Here is a 15610-nt window from a genome sequence, read left to right as displayed (position 1 = left end):
CCCTATCACCAGCTTTCCTGTCCCCTCCTGCCTTCTAGGCCTTGTCCCTGGACTGCTGTGCCTCATTAGTCCCGTTTTGTTTTATGGGCCTGTAATCCCCGGCTGAATGGTGAACCTCAGGAGTGACTTCACCACTGAGCTAAAAGGGTGTCCAGGGGCCATACTCTCGGGTTTCTCCAGTCAGGCCAGTAAATCTGGACTTTTTTTGTGAGCTAGTTTGTTCTGTAAACCTTCATCTAAAGTACAATTAAAAAAAAAAAATTGTCCCACTGTTAGTGATGTTAAGTGTGATCTTCTGATGAAGGTTGTCACAACTCGATCTGTCCGTTATAACAATTCCCTTTTCCTGAGTCACCTGGTGCACCGTGCAGATATCTTGTTCCCAGATAACCTTTCACTTAAATATCTTAGCACCCTTGCTGGTACTTGTCTGGGTCAGTTACTGCTGTCACCAAAAGCCTTTGAAAGATGTGGTGTGATTGGTCACTCATTATGATGCACATCTGTTATTTACACAGTGATTTGTGGACTGATCAGCTAGCAGCAAAGACTGCACGGTTATGCAGTTACTCGCAGTTGATATACCATGGTAACTGACATTTGAACTGTGCTGTTGAAGGACGGGCATTTCTTAGCTGAACCGTGGTGACAAACTTGTACACATTTGAACTGCAAAGTGAGGACTGCTTGCACTTTGATTTACGTGATAGACAAGTGGAAATCTAAACTTCACCTCTGTTTGCCCTTTCTTCTAAATTGGGAGTAACAATGATTTCTGTGTTAATGAACCTATCATTGATATACAGGCTACAAAGGTAACACTTAAAATATTGAACTGTGTTTTTCTACTCCATACTAAATTATGGTTCTCTGTGGGGGGTTTGTTGTTGTTTTTAGATCGCATTTCAAAAGAGTCCAGCAAGATTTTTGAAGATGTCCTTGAGAGTTTCTGTTCGATTGATTGTATCAAATCACAGTTTGAAGCATGGCGTTCAAAGTACTACACGTCCTACAAGGATGCTTACATCGGCCTGTGTTTGCCAAAGTTGTTCAACCCCCTCATAAGGCTGCAGCTCCTCATCTGGACTCCTCTAGAGGTAGGTGCCGTAAGTTACTCTTAGGAAGCAGTATAACGTAAAGCCTGGGCAGTTTTAGTCCCTTAAGCTAGAGATGGAGGCTTAAGCAAAATACTTTTCAGGGGAGATACCAAAAAAACAAAACCAGTTGCCGTCGAGTCGATTCCGACTCCTAGCAACCCCGTAGGACAGAGTAGAACTGCCCCATAGGGTTTCCAAGGAGTGGCTGGTGGATTCAAACTGCTGACCTTTTGGTTAGCAGCCAAATGCTTAACCACTTCACCATAGGCTATATTAATTGATACAGATTGTATCTTGGTGTAATCTTACATCTTCCCTTTTAAGCTCTGTTATGGACTGAATTGTGTCCCCCAAGAATATGTGTTCTAAATCCTAACCCCTTTGCCCATGGTTCTAATCCCGTTTTGGAGCACTGGTGGCACAGTGATTAAGAGCTATGGCTGCTAACCAAAAGGTCCACGGCTCCTTGGAAATCCATTTGAGAATGGCTGTCTTTGTTAAGTTAATGAGAGGATTAGGGTAGGATGTGTCTTGAATCCATCTCTTTCGAGATATAAAAGAGATTAAACAAGCAAGAGAGAGAAGCAGAGATGGGGGAAGAGAGATGCCAAGAGAGAGCCGACGGAGAGAGAAAGCCTTCCCCTAGAGCCAGTGCCCTGAATTCAGACTTCTAGCCTCCTAAACTGTAAAAAAATACATTTCTGTTTGTTAGAGCCACCCACTTGTGGTATTTCTGTTATAGCAGCACGAGGTAACTAAGACAAGCTCCATCCCCCTCACGAGGTCTCTGTTGCTTGTCTTTATATACAGTGTCTTTCTCAGTCAGCTAAGTTATATGTAGTGACAGTGGAATATGCGAATGAACAGTAAGAACTGGGTCCTAGAGGAACTTAGAATCTTGGGAAAAGACAGTCAGGTAGGTGTGAAATGAGGGCCTGAACCAAGTCAGTGGTAATGGAAGTGGGGAGGGCGAGACGGGAGAATCAGCCGTACCTGTTGGCCTGCTGTATAACAGAGGAGACCAGAATTGACCACATAGGTCTAGTGGTTATGTTTAACATACAGTTTGGGAAGTTACCAGCATATGGGTGGAGCCACGGGCATGAAGGAGAGTAGCTGGGTTGAATGTGTAAACCATGAAGAAAAGAGGGCAGAGACTGAAACTGGGAGACACAACTGAAGAAAGTGTGAGCTTTGGGAGCCATTCAGCTGCCAGCCCCTCGCTGTCTGCCTGCCCGTGTGAGTCTCGCCTATGCGTGCGTGTCTTAGAATAAGCTCGAGAGCTCCCAAACAGCACCTCCCGGCCAAACAGTAGACTAGCACGTAAGATACACAGTAACACCTGAGAGGACGTACGCCTCACAGCAGTCCATTTTACAAGACGAAAAGGGCGTCAATCTGCTCGAAAGCAAAGACGAGAAGGCAGGAATGGGTCGAGAATCAGTTCGAAAGAAAATGGGGCAAACTGCGGAAATGGGGAGAGTGCTGACATATTGTGGGGAATGAAACCAAGATCATGCAACGCTTTCCGGGCAAACTATCGAATGGTTGAACGGGAAACTGATTTGCTCTGTAAGCTTTCGCTTAAAGCACACATGTATATGCACACACAAGCTCAGGAGCACCCCGTGTGTATTTCTAGAGTTCTCCTAAGTCAGGCGGCTCGCCTGCTTTGATTCCCTTCTTTTAAGGATCCTGATCCCGTGCTGCCTGTGGTCCATTGTCAGAAAACGTGTTCCATTCGTGTTGTTTACAATGGAAGGTTAAATCTATTATGACTAGAAGCAGAAATAGCCACTATTTTAAGTGCTTGAATAATCTCTTCAATATCTTTCTTGTAGGCAAAATGCCAGGACTTTGAGAGCATGCTGTGGTTCGAATCTTTGCTGTTTTATGGTTGTGAAGAACGGGAACAGGAGAAGGACGATGTAGACGTTGCACTACTACCCACCATCGTGGAGAAGGTGATTCTGCCAAAACTAACAGGTAAAGCCCCTGTTTGCTGAATTGAACGTCAGGAACGTTTGGTTTCTCAGTTCTGTTCTAAGAGAGTTTTTAATCCGATACATAGTTCCTCAGAGAAAGTATTATAAATGACAAATTTACCACCTGGCCCAGAGATAGCTGAAGGGCAGGGATTCTTGACCTGGGGCTTGAGTACCACGTGGGGGTGGGTCTGGGGTCTGGGGCAATAATTGATCCATAGGTGAGTTTTAGAGCCCTGGTGGTGCAGTAGTTAAGTGTTTGGCTGCTCACCAAAAGGTCAGCAGCTCGAATCCACCAGCCGCTCCTTGGAAACCCTGTGGGGCAGTTCTGCTCTGTCCTGTAGCGTTGCTATGAGTCGGAATCACCTCAGCGGCAGTGGGTTTGGGGTTGTGTGTGTGTGTGTGTGTGCGTGTGTGTGCGTGTGCGCGCGCATGTGTGTGCACGCGTTTCAGAGACTCCCAGAGCGCCTAGAGTGAGATTGAATGCGAGTTTTTCTGGAGAGCAGTTTCAGTGCTTTCATTAGTTTCTCAAAAAAGATTAGGAATCATTGATAGAGGAACCTATTTAAAATAGTAAATATAAATTTCTAGTTTAGTTAGAAGTTCTTGATGGCCAGAAGAGCATCTTTTGGGATATGAAAACCCTTTTTTCTCTTGCCTTTGTCTTCACTGAGTAGCAGAAATAGAGAAATTTATCCCCTGTCTTCATCCCTGCCCCTCACAGTTCCCATGGTTCATAGAACAAAGGTGACTGAAATTTTTATGTTGTAGAGAGAGAGGAAAAATAAATCAGTATTGGCATTTATAATTTCAGAACTGCTTGATATCAGATTTAAGTAAGTGCAATTTACTTCCATATATCAATACATTTTTTTCTTAATAGTGATAGCTGAGAATATGTGGGACCCTTTTTCTACAACGCAGACTTCAAGAATGGTTGGAATTACACTGAGATTAATAAATGGATATTCTTCTGTAGTGAATGCAGAGAACAGAAATACACAGGTAATTTAATGTTTATCTTCAGAAAGCTTTTTTTTTTTTTTTCTGTCTCTCTTTTTGAAAATGAACGGGGGTTGAGAATGAGTGGTCATGTTCTAAGCCAGCCAGAAATCTGATTTTCCTATCTAGACCAAAATTTTGAGATATTATAAAACTTAAGACAGTAGTTTCCAATTTTTTAAAAATGTATATCGGGGAGTGGACAGCCCCATAAAACCAAATGAGACAGGTACAGTAGTCCAGTGACAAAGGCCAGAAGGCAGAAGGGGACAAGGAAGCTGGTGATAGGGAACCCAAGGTTGAGTAAGGATACTTACTGTTGATGTGTTGTGAGATTGTTAACCATTGTCATAGGGCAACATTTGTAGTAACTGTTAAATGAGAAACTATTTTGTTCTGTAAGCCTTCATCTTAAGTGAGAATAACAGCACAATTGGAAGAGTGTAGTCAATGTCACTGAACTGTGCATGTAGAAATTTTTGAAATAGTGTATCTTTGGCTATGTGTATTTTCACCAAAAAAAAAAGATGTTGAGAAGTTAGAGGGTTGACATGTTGTGGGGTTGTTAACCAATGTCATAAAACAATGTGTGTACTACTGTTTCATGAGAAACTATTTGTTCTGTAAGCCTTCACCTGAAGTACAATTAAAAAAAAAAATGTATATGGAAGAAAGATGCTAACAGTCTGGACAGCATCTCATTTTTTACTATTCTCTTCACCCTCTCACCACCCCAGCCCCCCTCCAAATCTGATTGATCAAATCATATTTTGGGGGGGAAAGAAAACTTCAATACTAGAAGGGGTAGCAATTGAAATTTAAATGCTAAAACATTTAAACAGCATAGAAAATAACTAGTTATTGTTTCATAACTAGTTTCTAAACTTAAAATCGCTGCTCTCCCTCAGCGGCCATGCAGTGTGACAGTTAGATGTGAAAAGGGCGCTGTTATCATTGTTGTATTTTCACTGACTTGTTTTGAGAACCAGATTATGTATGATCTTAATCTTCATAGAGTAGACTAAGCGGTTGAAAGATTTCTAAGTGGCCTTTTTGCTTGGTGCTTGCTGAGGGGTGAATCAGTGGAGTAGTGAGTGTTAACATCCTTGGAACCTTCAGCGAGGAAAATAAAATATTTGAGGACAGTATATGCACAGTTTGAATATTTAGTGGATTTTATGATTTGAAATGTGGCTTATTTTTATTACAGGTTAACTTTGATCATAGCTCTTATTAAAATGTGTGATCTACTTTAACTATTTAGGTGTACCTAAAGGCGCTTCTGTTGAGAATGAGAAGGACCTTAGATGATGATGTGTTCATGCCCTTATATCCCAAAAAGTAAGTCGTTCTTAAGAACATGAGAGATAATAACCATCTCCATTCCAGAGAAGGCTTTTAAGTTCTAGAAAACTAAAGGTAGCTTGAAATATAAACCTAAGTAGTGTAAACCAGTATCCTAAACAGAATAGCTCAGTGGGGAAATTGTTCCCTTAAGTAGCATCAAGTAAATAAATATTCTTTGTTCTCCCTCAGTATCTCAGAATGAATTTTCATTACCTTTTAAACTTAACTAATTTCCAGAATATAATTGTTTGAAACTTTCAAAATCACTTGATTCCTTTGTTAACCTATTTTGCTTATAGAAATCTTTTCTTACAGGAATTATATGGCACTTGGTATATATAAGACATCTGATCATGGTGTTATTTTTATTTTTATTTTTTTTCCTTTTTAGTGTCTTAGAGAATAAAAATTCTGGGCCTTACTTGTTTTTTCAACGACAGTTTTGGTCTTCGGTTAAGGTATGTGACCTAGTGATCTAAAAGACTTCAGATGTTGTTTGACTTCATATATTATATTTTGAAAAGTATTTTAGTAATTGATTAAGTAACTTTATAGGCTTAGATTATTTCTCTATACAAAATGTCCGTTTTACAAACAGATCTTATTTCAAACTAATTTTAATTTCAGTTTGATGTTTCCATAGGAGAAGATGAATTCTGAGTTCCAAAATAGGGTCTAAGCTAGCCAGCAGAATACCTAGGTAGACCAGAATGAATGTACTCAGCAAGTAGGTCCAGGCCCTCCTCTAAAGTGTGGGAATATGTCAGTCAGTGAGACGGAAGTGGAGTCCTCATGGAGCTTACAGTCCAGCACAGTGGACAGATCGTCATCAGTGATCCCCATGTGATGAGTTAGGAAAGGGAGTTCAAGCTCATCTTGGAGCAGGTGGCAAGGGGCACAGAAGGTACCCCTCTGCCCTGAGGAAGTGATTTCAGTTACTAGACCAGGAGAGTAAGCCAGAGTTAGCCCTGAGGTGAGGGAGAGCAGGGTTCACTGGAGGATGTGAAGAGAGGCCAGCATGGCTGGGGTTAGAGAAGAGGGAAAGCAGGTCCCTGTCAACGGGCTGGTAGGTTGCGGGAAGGATTTGGGTCTTGATCTTAAAAATCGTGAGAAACCATGAAAGGATTTTTTAGTAAGGTATAATTTATATATGTAAATTCTGATGAACAAATAAAGCTATGTAATCACTACCAAGTCAAGATGTATAATATTCCCATCATACAAAAAAACTCCCCATCCCCTTTTGTGTTCGAGCCCATCGCTAACCCCAGGCCACCTCGGTGTGTTTATTGTCCCTGTGGTTTTGCCTTTGCAAGAATGTCTTATGAATGGAATGATGCAGTAGGTAGCCTTTTGAGTCTGGCTTCATTCACTTAATGCATTTGAGATTCATCCCTTTTTATTGCTGAGTAATATTCCATTAAGGAACCCTGGTGGCACAGTGCGCTCAACTGCTAGCCAGAAGGTCAGCAGTTTGAAACCATCAGCAGCTCCACGGGAGAAAGATGTGGCAGTCCGCTTCCATAAAGATTTACAGCCTTGGAAACCCCATGGGGTCACTATGAGTCGGAATTGACTCGATGGCAGTGGGTGATAGTCCATTGTTTTTTAATCCATTCTCCAACTGAGGACATTCAGGTTGGGTGGTATAAACATTCACATACAGGCTCTGTGTGTGTGTAAGTTTTTGTTTCACTTGGCTAAATACCTAGGCCAAGCTGTTTTCCCAAGTGGCTGTGTCATTTTGCATTCTTACCAGCAATACATGAGGGTTCCAGTTACTCCTCGTTCTACCACACTTGGTATTGTCAGGTTTTTTGTTTTGTTTTTAAGTCATTCTACTAGGTGTATAAAGGTATCTCGTTAATGGTTTCTATTTTCATTTCCGTAAAGACTGATGTTGACTGTATTTTCATGAACTTATTTGCCATCTGTATTTGTTCTTCGGTGAAGTGTCCCTTCAAACCTTTTGTCCACTATTTTTATTGGGTTGTTTTCTTATTACTGAGCTTTGAATTCTATATTCTGGATGCAGGTTCTTTATCAGATTTATGATTTGCAAAGAGTTTTTTTCCAGTCTTAAAGTGCGCAAGTTCTTAAGTCTTAAGAAGTCCCATTATCACTTTTTTTTTTACTGTGGATTGTACTTTAGCTATCATATCTAAGAAATGTATGCCTAACACAAGGCCACAGTTTCTGTCCTACCTTTTTTCCTAGAAGTTTCATAGTTTTAAACTACATTTTTGTCTTTGATACATTTTGAGTTAATTTTTATATAGGGTGTGAGGCATGATGGAGGGTCATTTGTTCAGCACTATTGTTGAAAAGACTATCCTCTCTCCATTGAATTGCTGTTATGTGCCTGTCAAAAATCAGGTGACCATATGTGTGGGTTATGGAAGGATTTTTAGCCCAAAGGGACGTGAACAAATTGTCATTTTTAAAAGATCACTCTGGCGATAATAATGAATAAGTAATAATGAAAATGGGAGCTAGTATTTTTGTGTATTTACTAGGTACTGAGCACTAAGCCATACACGTCTATAGATTGTCTTGTTGAATCTTTACCACAGCTTTCTGAGGTACGCTGTTAATCCCACTCTCCTGAGGGAGTGACCTGCCCTACGTCACACATGTCTGTAGGTTGTCTTGTTGAATCCTCAGCACGGCTTTCTGAGGTACACTGTTAATCCCACTCTCCTGAGGGAGTGACCTGCCCTACGTCACGCACGTCTGTAGATTGTTTTGTTGAATCCTCACCACAGTTTTCTGAGATACACTGTTAATCCCACTCTGCTGAGGGAATGACCTGCCCTACGTCACACACGTCTGTAGGTTGTCTTGTTGAATCCTCACCACAGCTTTCTGAGGTACACTGTTAATCTCACTCTCCTGAGGGAGTGACCTGCCCTACGTCACGCACGTCTGTAGATTGTTTTGTTGAATCCTCACCACAGCTTTCTGAGGTACACTTTAATCCCACTCTACTGAGGGAGTGACCTGCCCTACGTCACACACGTCTGTAGATTGTCTTGTTGAATCCTCACCACAGCTTTCTGAGGTACACTATTAATCCCACTCTCCTGAGGGAGTGACCTGCCCTATGTCACGCACATCTGTAGATTGTCTTGTTGAATCTTTACCACAGCTTTCTGAGGTACGCTGTTAATCCCACTCTCCTGAGGGAGTGACCTGCCCTACGTCACGCACATCTGTAGATCATCTGGTTGAATCCTCAGCACGGCTTTCTGAGGTACACTGTTAATCCCACTCTACCAAGGCACAGAGTGACCTGCCTTGGGTCATTCAGTTCAGTTGGTAAGTGGTAGAGACTGGAACCTAACTCAGGCCAGTCTGACTCTTGAGCAGCTCCTCTCAAGCCGAGTTTTGTGAGAGAATTAAAACCTAATGCCCTGAAGCCTCCACTGTATATAGCGAATTCTCTTCTCTTCTACCTGTCTAGAATGGTATTGGCTATGTACCGTCCTTGGGGAAGCTGAGTAACGAGTCACTCAAATCCTTCCCTGTAGGTTTTTCTTCTCTCCAACAACCCTACTTTAGAAAGGCTACTCCAGAGCTATGCTCGTAATCACATAAGTGACAAAAGGGTCCAGAAAGTGGTGGTGGCAGCATAGATCAGGGAGGTGGCAATGAGAACCAAACAAAATAGGCCGACTGCAGGAAAAGTCAGAGGACTTGAGGGAGGAGAGGTCAAGCATGGCATTTAGATTTCGGGTTGGATAGTGTTTCCATTTGCTGAGTTGAGAAGTACTGGGAAACTAGAAATGTTTATGGTCAGCAGAGGGTGGTAGATGACACCACCTTCCGTTGTATACGCATTGAGCTTGAGTTGCTTGAGATGTCCACGTGGTATAACAGGCTCAGTCCATGTTCCTGATCTGGTAGCTGTGCAGTGTTGTAGTCAAAAAGAATTTCCACCTTCTTTGGAACTAGAACTAGCTTAGGCATGATTTTGAAATGGAGGACATTTATCTAAAAGTCATCGCTGCCAGTAGTTCCTTCTGCAGTGTTCTGTATCTGTGCTGCCCATATGGTAGCCACTAGCCAACCAGAAAACCAAACCCGTTCCCGTCGAGTCGATTCCGACTCATGGTGACCCTACAGGACAGAGTACAACTGCCCCATAGGGTTTCCAAGGAGTGGCTGGTGGATTCGAACAGCTGACCTTTTGGTTAGCCATCGAGCTCTTAACGACTGTACCACCAGGACTCCAGCCACTAGCCACATGTGGCTGTATAAATTCTAGTTGCTTAAAAATTCAGATCCTCTCAGGGAACATCTAGCTCAATTGGCATGACACAGCTTATAAAGAGAACGCTCTACATTCTACCTTGGTGAGTAGTGTCTGGGGTCCTAAAAGCCTGTGAGCGGCCATCTAAGATACTCCACTGGTCTCATCCCTTCGGGAGCAAGGGAGAATGAAGAGAACAGGATACAAGGAAAAGATTAGTCCAAAGGACTAATTTGTCCACAGCTACCAAGGCCTCCACCGGACTGAGTCCAGTACAGCTAGATGGTGCCCGGCTACCACCACTGACTGCTCTGACCAGGATCACAACAGAGGGTTCTGGACAGAGCTGGAGAAGGATGTAGAACAGAATTCTAACTCACAAAAAAAGACCAGTTTTACTGGAGAGTATGGTCCCCAGACACCCTTTTAGCTCAGTGGTGAAGTTACCTCCAAGGTTCACCGTTCAGCCTGGGAGTGGACAGCCCCGTAAAACCAAATGAGACTAAAGAGGTACAGGAGTCCAGTGACAAGGGCCAGAAAGCAGAAGGGGACAAGGAAGCTGGTGATAGGGAACCCAAGGTTGAGTAAGGATATTGTTGATGTGTTGTGAGATTTTTGTTAACTATTGTCATAGGGCAACATTTGTAGTAACTGTTAAACGAGAAATTATTTTGTTCTGTCAGCCTTCATCTTAAGTGAGAATAACAGCACAACTGGAAGAGCGTAGTCGATGTCACTGAACTGTGCATGTAGAAATTTTTGAAATGGTGTGTCTTTGGCTATGTGTATTTTCACCAAAAAAAAAAAAAAAAGATGTTGAGAAGTTAGAGGGTTGATATGTTGTGGGGTTGTTAACCAATGTTACAAAACAACATGTGTACTTCTGTTTCATGAGAAACTATTTGTTCTGTAAGTCTTCACCTGAAATACAATAAAAAAAAACCTGAAAAAAAAAAATTCAGATCCTCCGTTATACTAGGAAATATTTGGACCCTTTAAAGGTGCTTATTGTTTTGGTAAGACAGTGTCCATTCTGTTTCAAGTGGTATTTTACTGTGTAGCTGATTTACTTTGTACGTAATTTAATTGCTTAACATTGCCTCTCAATTTTTTTTTTTTCTTTTTTCTAGTTACTAGGGAATTTTCTTCAATGGTATGGCATCTTCTCAAATAAAACTCTACAGGAGTTGTCAATAGACGGTTTACTAAATAGGTATATTCTCATGGCTTTTCAGAACTCAGAGTATGGAGATGACAGCATCAAAAAAGCTCAAAATGTGAGTTAAACGATAAGGACCATACCGGAGTTTTTAAAGCATAGGCATTTACATAAGTTTTCGTTTGTTTGAAGAGGAATTTGAGAATATTAAGAAACCCCCTTGGTCATTGGAGTTGGTATAAGGTTGACCCTCAGTTTGCTTACCCAGGTATTTCCAAACCCCGCAGCATTTTTAAAATAAAAGTATTTTTTGTTACGTGTGTATATACGTGTGTATCTATCTACCTGTCTGTCTATATCAGTATTTGTAGGGGTTAATAAAAGTTTTTATTTTGGGATAATCATTTTATTACAGTTGAGTGACTGTTAACTTTGAGTGTTACCAAAGAAATGGTTTCTTTTCTCATTTAAGAAATAATTATATTTAATACTGTTTTGTTTTCTACTTTATATACATTGAGTTACATATTTTTTTTTAAATCTTTTTTAAAAATACTCTCTGAAACAATCCCAAAACTAGAGAAATTTGCAGGTTTAGTACAGAGAGTTTTTTTCCCTTGACCCATGTCAGATTAAGTCTCAGACCTGAAGCCCTACCCCCCTCAGATGCTTTTCTGTGTATTTCCTAGATGCTTTTCTGTGTATTTCCTACAAGCATGGTTATTCTCCCGCATGCTCACAACATAACCATCAGCATCAGAAAGTCAGCATTGATAGGTTCCTGTCACCTAACCCTCGGGTTTTGTCCTCCGTCCCAGCTGCATTCGTCATTGGCAGAAGAAAACCCTGGATGATGCATTGCTCTTAGTTGTCAGGTCTCTTTCGTCTCCTTGAACCTGGAAGAGTTCTCCAGCCTGTCCTTGACTTTCACAGCCTTGATGCTTGTGAAGATGATGGAACAGTCATTTTGTAGAATGCCCTTCATTTTGGGGGAAACTTTTCTTCCTTTCTGGCACAAAATGTTTCCGCCTCACCTCGTACTTGTTCTGCCCTAGATCCTGTCGTTTCTGCAAGGATCCCTGGGTCAGTTTCAGGGCCCTGATTTATCTAATATTGGATGAGTTCTCTTTTGCTTTGATTTACCTGACCTACCTGTTGGAATAAAAATTCAGGTATATTTGTGTAGTTAATGTAGGAAGTCAGGTTTGAAAGATTATCGTCCTTTCAGAGTAATTAGTTACATATAGCGCGATAGCAAACCTTCTAGTTAAATGCATTATACCTGTTACCTAGACTCAGCTTTTGGCTATTTTCATTTATTCTATTTTAACTCTTTTATTTTACATTTTTCTTTATAGGTAATCAGTTGTTTTCCCAAACAATGGTTCGTGAATCTGAAAGGAGAAAGAACTATTTCTCAGTTAGAAAACTTCTGTCGATATCTTGTACACTTAGCGGATACAATTTACAGAAACAGTATTGGGTGCTCCGATGTGGAAAAAAGAAATGCAAGGTAATTATTTCTAATTATTTAATGAGATGGTGATCTATATATAGTTCCTTTTCTTGGTTGTTTGATTTAATGTTATTAAAATGTTGTAAGTAGAGACTTGTTTATATTTTAGTTTAAATTGTATGCTTACTTAGTATTGGCAAGCCTACCAAAATACACATAGTGCTTCATTATTGCAGTTTTAAACCTTTTTTCAGTATGTTTTTTGTGAAAGTATTAAGACTTCTGGTAAGAACTGAAAAGCCCCTAGGGGAATGAGTAAACCCGTTTTCTGTGTCTTCTCCCTTGAAGAACTCGGGTGCTCTGAGGCTCCTTGGTCTTTGGAGGTTCATTATATAGATATAAACCCTGGAAAAGATAGTCACTTAAACCCAAAGTAGATTGAAAGGTAGCGTTGGCCCTCCGTATCCACGAGTTCCACATCTGTGGGTGGGGCCCAGCAAAATAGGTGTTTTACCAGCCTTCTAGGTAATTCCGATGCACATTAAGCTTTGAGGATTACTTAATGATAAGAAGGCAGAATGGCTTCTAGCTGTGGTGATAAGGGGAGCCATGCTATGCTTTGTGACTTTGGGAGGTCTGGAGATGATGCTGGATCTTCATGGGTTGGTGAGGACACACAAGTAGAGCTGGTGTCCCAGCTGTGCTCCACAGGAGCGGGGACGCTGGCTTGGGAAGGACTAGGAGACAGGACTCTTTCCTGTTCAGGGGTTAATGAAAGTCATTGATCTGAATGAAATGGGTTTTGTTTTGTTTTTAAATGAGTGCTCCAACTTTGGGCTAGTTATTTAAACATATACAAAGTTTCAATTTATAAAAATAACATGTTTTTACATGCTGCAGCTTGCTTACCTTTTTTCTGTTTTTTGGAAAAATATATGTTTGGTAAAAATTAATTGCAAAGTCTCTAAAATAGTCATAAAGTGAATAGCAAATTTTCCCTTAAAGCCTTTTGTATTAATTAATGAGATGCTACCACTATATTCTTTCTTTCTTAGGGAAAACATAAAACAGATAATAAAACTACTTGCAAGTGTTCATGCTCTGGATCATGCTATGACTGTTGCAGGTGACCACAATGTCAAAGAATTTAAGTCTTTGATTGAAGGAAAATAGATGCAGGCGACTGGAAAAAGGAAAATAGATCTATGTGACTCAAAAGCCTACTCTTTGCTTGAATACCATTCCCATTGTATAAATTTTGTATATATGTAAAGTTTCTTAAACTGTAAAATATTGATTCTTGTTTTAATACAGAGAGCATTATTATATTCAATACTGTGTCCTTATATGTGATTCCTTTGGAATGAAAGGAGTTCAGATCATTTCTAGGAGTCTATGAACGTTTTCCTTACTGCCTGTCATACTTTGTTTACAGAAGTATTTTGTATGGCCATTAAAATTAGCCCTTGCAGTTAATTGCCCTCTGTAAACAATGTGTGCAGTGTAAATTGTGTAATTATGCATATATGTATTTATACCACCATGGAGTTAACTTTCACACTGGAAATTTGGGGTGTTTTTCTACAGAGTAAGCCTTTTAACAGAAAATTATTCAGTAGCAAATCGTCTTAGGGCAGTTACTACACATTGCAACAAAGGGCTGGCAGGTGATTAAATGTCTGTCACCTTTTGGTTCGCAGTTGCTGTCACAGCAGAGTCGAGTTGTGGACTGTGTCAGGTGGGTGGGGAACTTTCTCCCTCGAGTCGGCATTACAGCGAAATGTGGATTTAATATGAACTCCAACTAATATATGCAAAATCGTTCAGGTGGAACACAGATGTTTAATTTTTAAAAATAACAAACCCACAGCTAAACTGCATGGTTTTGGGCTGACCGTCCTGTCTCATTCCTGATCTTACTCCCTGGCCAGCTTACAAATACATGCATTTGAACTTTAGTAGTTTGTCATTGTATTTCAGATCCCACATATGTGAGCTATATATGCAATAAAGAATACGCCTTGCCGATTAGCTACACCCAGGCAGTTTACCGTCCCATGGTCTTCTGTAATGTTTATACCACACTGTACATATTCAGAGAACTTGTTTTAAAGTTTATGCTTTCTGATTCTGTGATTTTCAAAAGAGGAACTTTTTGGAAATTAAGGACTATTGTTTGATAATTACATATGTAATTACGCTTTAGCCATGCATTAAATTAATTTTTAAATAATCCTTTGTTGTATTTTGCTGGTGCCTATTTTTAGTTAGAGCATTTTAAGTGACTCTAATATACGGGGTCCATGTGTACCCTTGGTCAAGTTAAGTAATATTTAGAACAGTGTCATGCATTTTAATTGCTGTCAGTTTTATCTTTATGTAGGAACATTTGCTTATTTTTGCATACTTGTTTTGGATGATTTTTTTTGTCATGCCTTATTGGCTTATGTCTTAGTTATCTAGTGCTGCTGTAACAGAAATACCACAAGAGAATGGCTTTAACAAAGAGAAATTTATTCTCACAGTCAAGGAGGCTAGAAGTCCGAATTCAGGGTGCCAGTTCCAGGGGAAAGAATTCTGTCTCTGTCGGCTCAATCTTCCCTGGTCAAGGAGCTTCTTAGCGCAGGGACCCCAGATCCAAAGGACACGCTATTCTCCTGGCTCTTGCTTCTTGGTGGTTTGAGGGCCCCCTGTCTCTCTGCTCCCTTCTCTCTTTTATATCTCAAAGGACATTAATTTATACACAACCTAATCTTGTAGATTGAGTCCTGCCTCATTAACATAACTGCTGCTAATCCCACCTCATTAACATCATAGAGGTAGGATTTACAACACATAGGAAAATCACATCAGATAACAGTGGTGGACAATCACACAATACTGGGAATCATGGCCTAGCCAAGTTAACACACATTTTTTGGGGACACAATTCAATCCTGACAGCCTACTAAACAGGATTGAAATCAGAACACTTATTCTCAATTTCAGTGGAATACAACATGTAAACATGTATAATATGTATATCTTTTGGACCTTAAACTGTATTTTCCTAAATGTACTGGACTGATTACTTACATCTGCTTTTAACGACTCTTAAAATAAACAAAGCAGTATGTTGACAAGAGAACTGCCAGAAATTCAGGCTGGATTCAGAAGAGGATGTGGAACCAGGGATATCACTTCTGATGTCAGATGGATCCTGACTGAAAGCAAAGAATACCAGAAAGATGTTTACCTGTGTTTTATTGACTATGCAAAGGCATTGGACTGTGTGGATCGTAACAAATTATGGATAACATTGCGAAGAATGGG

The 15610-nt window shown here is 40.4% G+C and overlaps 1 protein-coding gene across 1 annotated transcript in view; it reads left to right on the top strand.

Annotated features, from left to right (window-relative positions):
• Positions 1 to 14773, top strand: part of PAXBP1 (PAX3 and PAX7 binding protein 1) — a 37797-nt gene extending 23024 nt beyond the window's left edge. Inside the window, exons 11-18 of the mRNA XM_004386969.2 lie at positions 898 to 1097; positions 2939 to 3083; positions 3966 to 4087; positions 5349 to 5425; positions 5823 to 5889; positions 10814 to 10960; positions 12201 to 12355; positions 13354 to 14773. Of these exons, the coding sequence (XP_004387026.1) occupies positions 898 to 1097; positions 2939 to 3083; positions 3966 to 4087; positions 5349 to 5425; positions 5823 to 5889; positions 10814 to 10960; positions 12201 to 12355; positions 13354 to 13471 (1031 nt within the window). The 3' untranslated portion in view covers positions 13472 to 14773. The remainder of the gene's footprint in view (positions 1 to 897; positions 1098 to 2938; positions 3084 to 3965; positions 4088 to 5348; positions 5426 to 5822; positions 5890 to 10813; positions 10961 to 12200; positions 12356 to 13353) is intronic.
• The last annotated feature ends 837 nt before the right edge of the window (positions 14774 to 15610 follow it).

The sequence above is a fragment of the Trichechus manatus genome, unplaced genomic scaffold (genome assembly GCF_000243295.1).
Source record: "Trichechus manatus latirostris isolate Lorelei unplaced genomic scaffold, TriManLat1.0 scaffold00177, whole genome shotgun sequence".
Taxonomy (NCBI): domain Eukaryota; kingdom Metazoa; phylum Chordata; class Mammalia; order Sirenia; family Trichechidae; genus Trichechus; species Trichechus manatus.
Note: the sequence above shows the minus strand (reverse complement) of the source record. Positions and strands in the feature narration are given on the sequence as shown.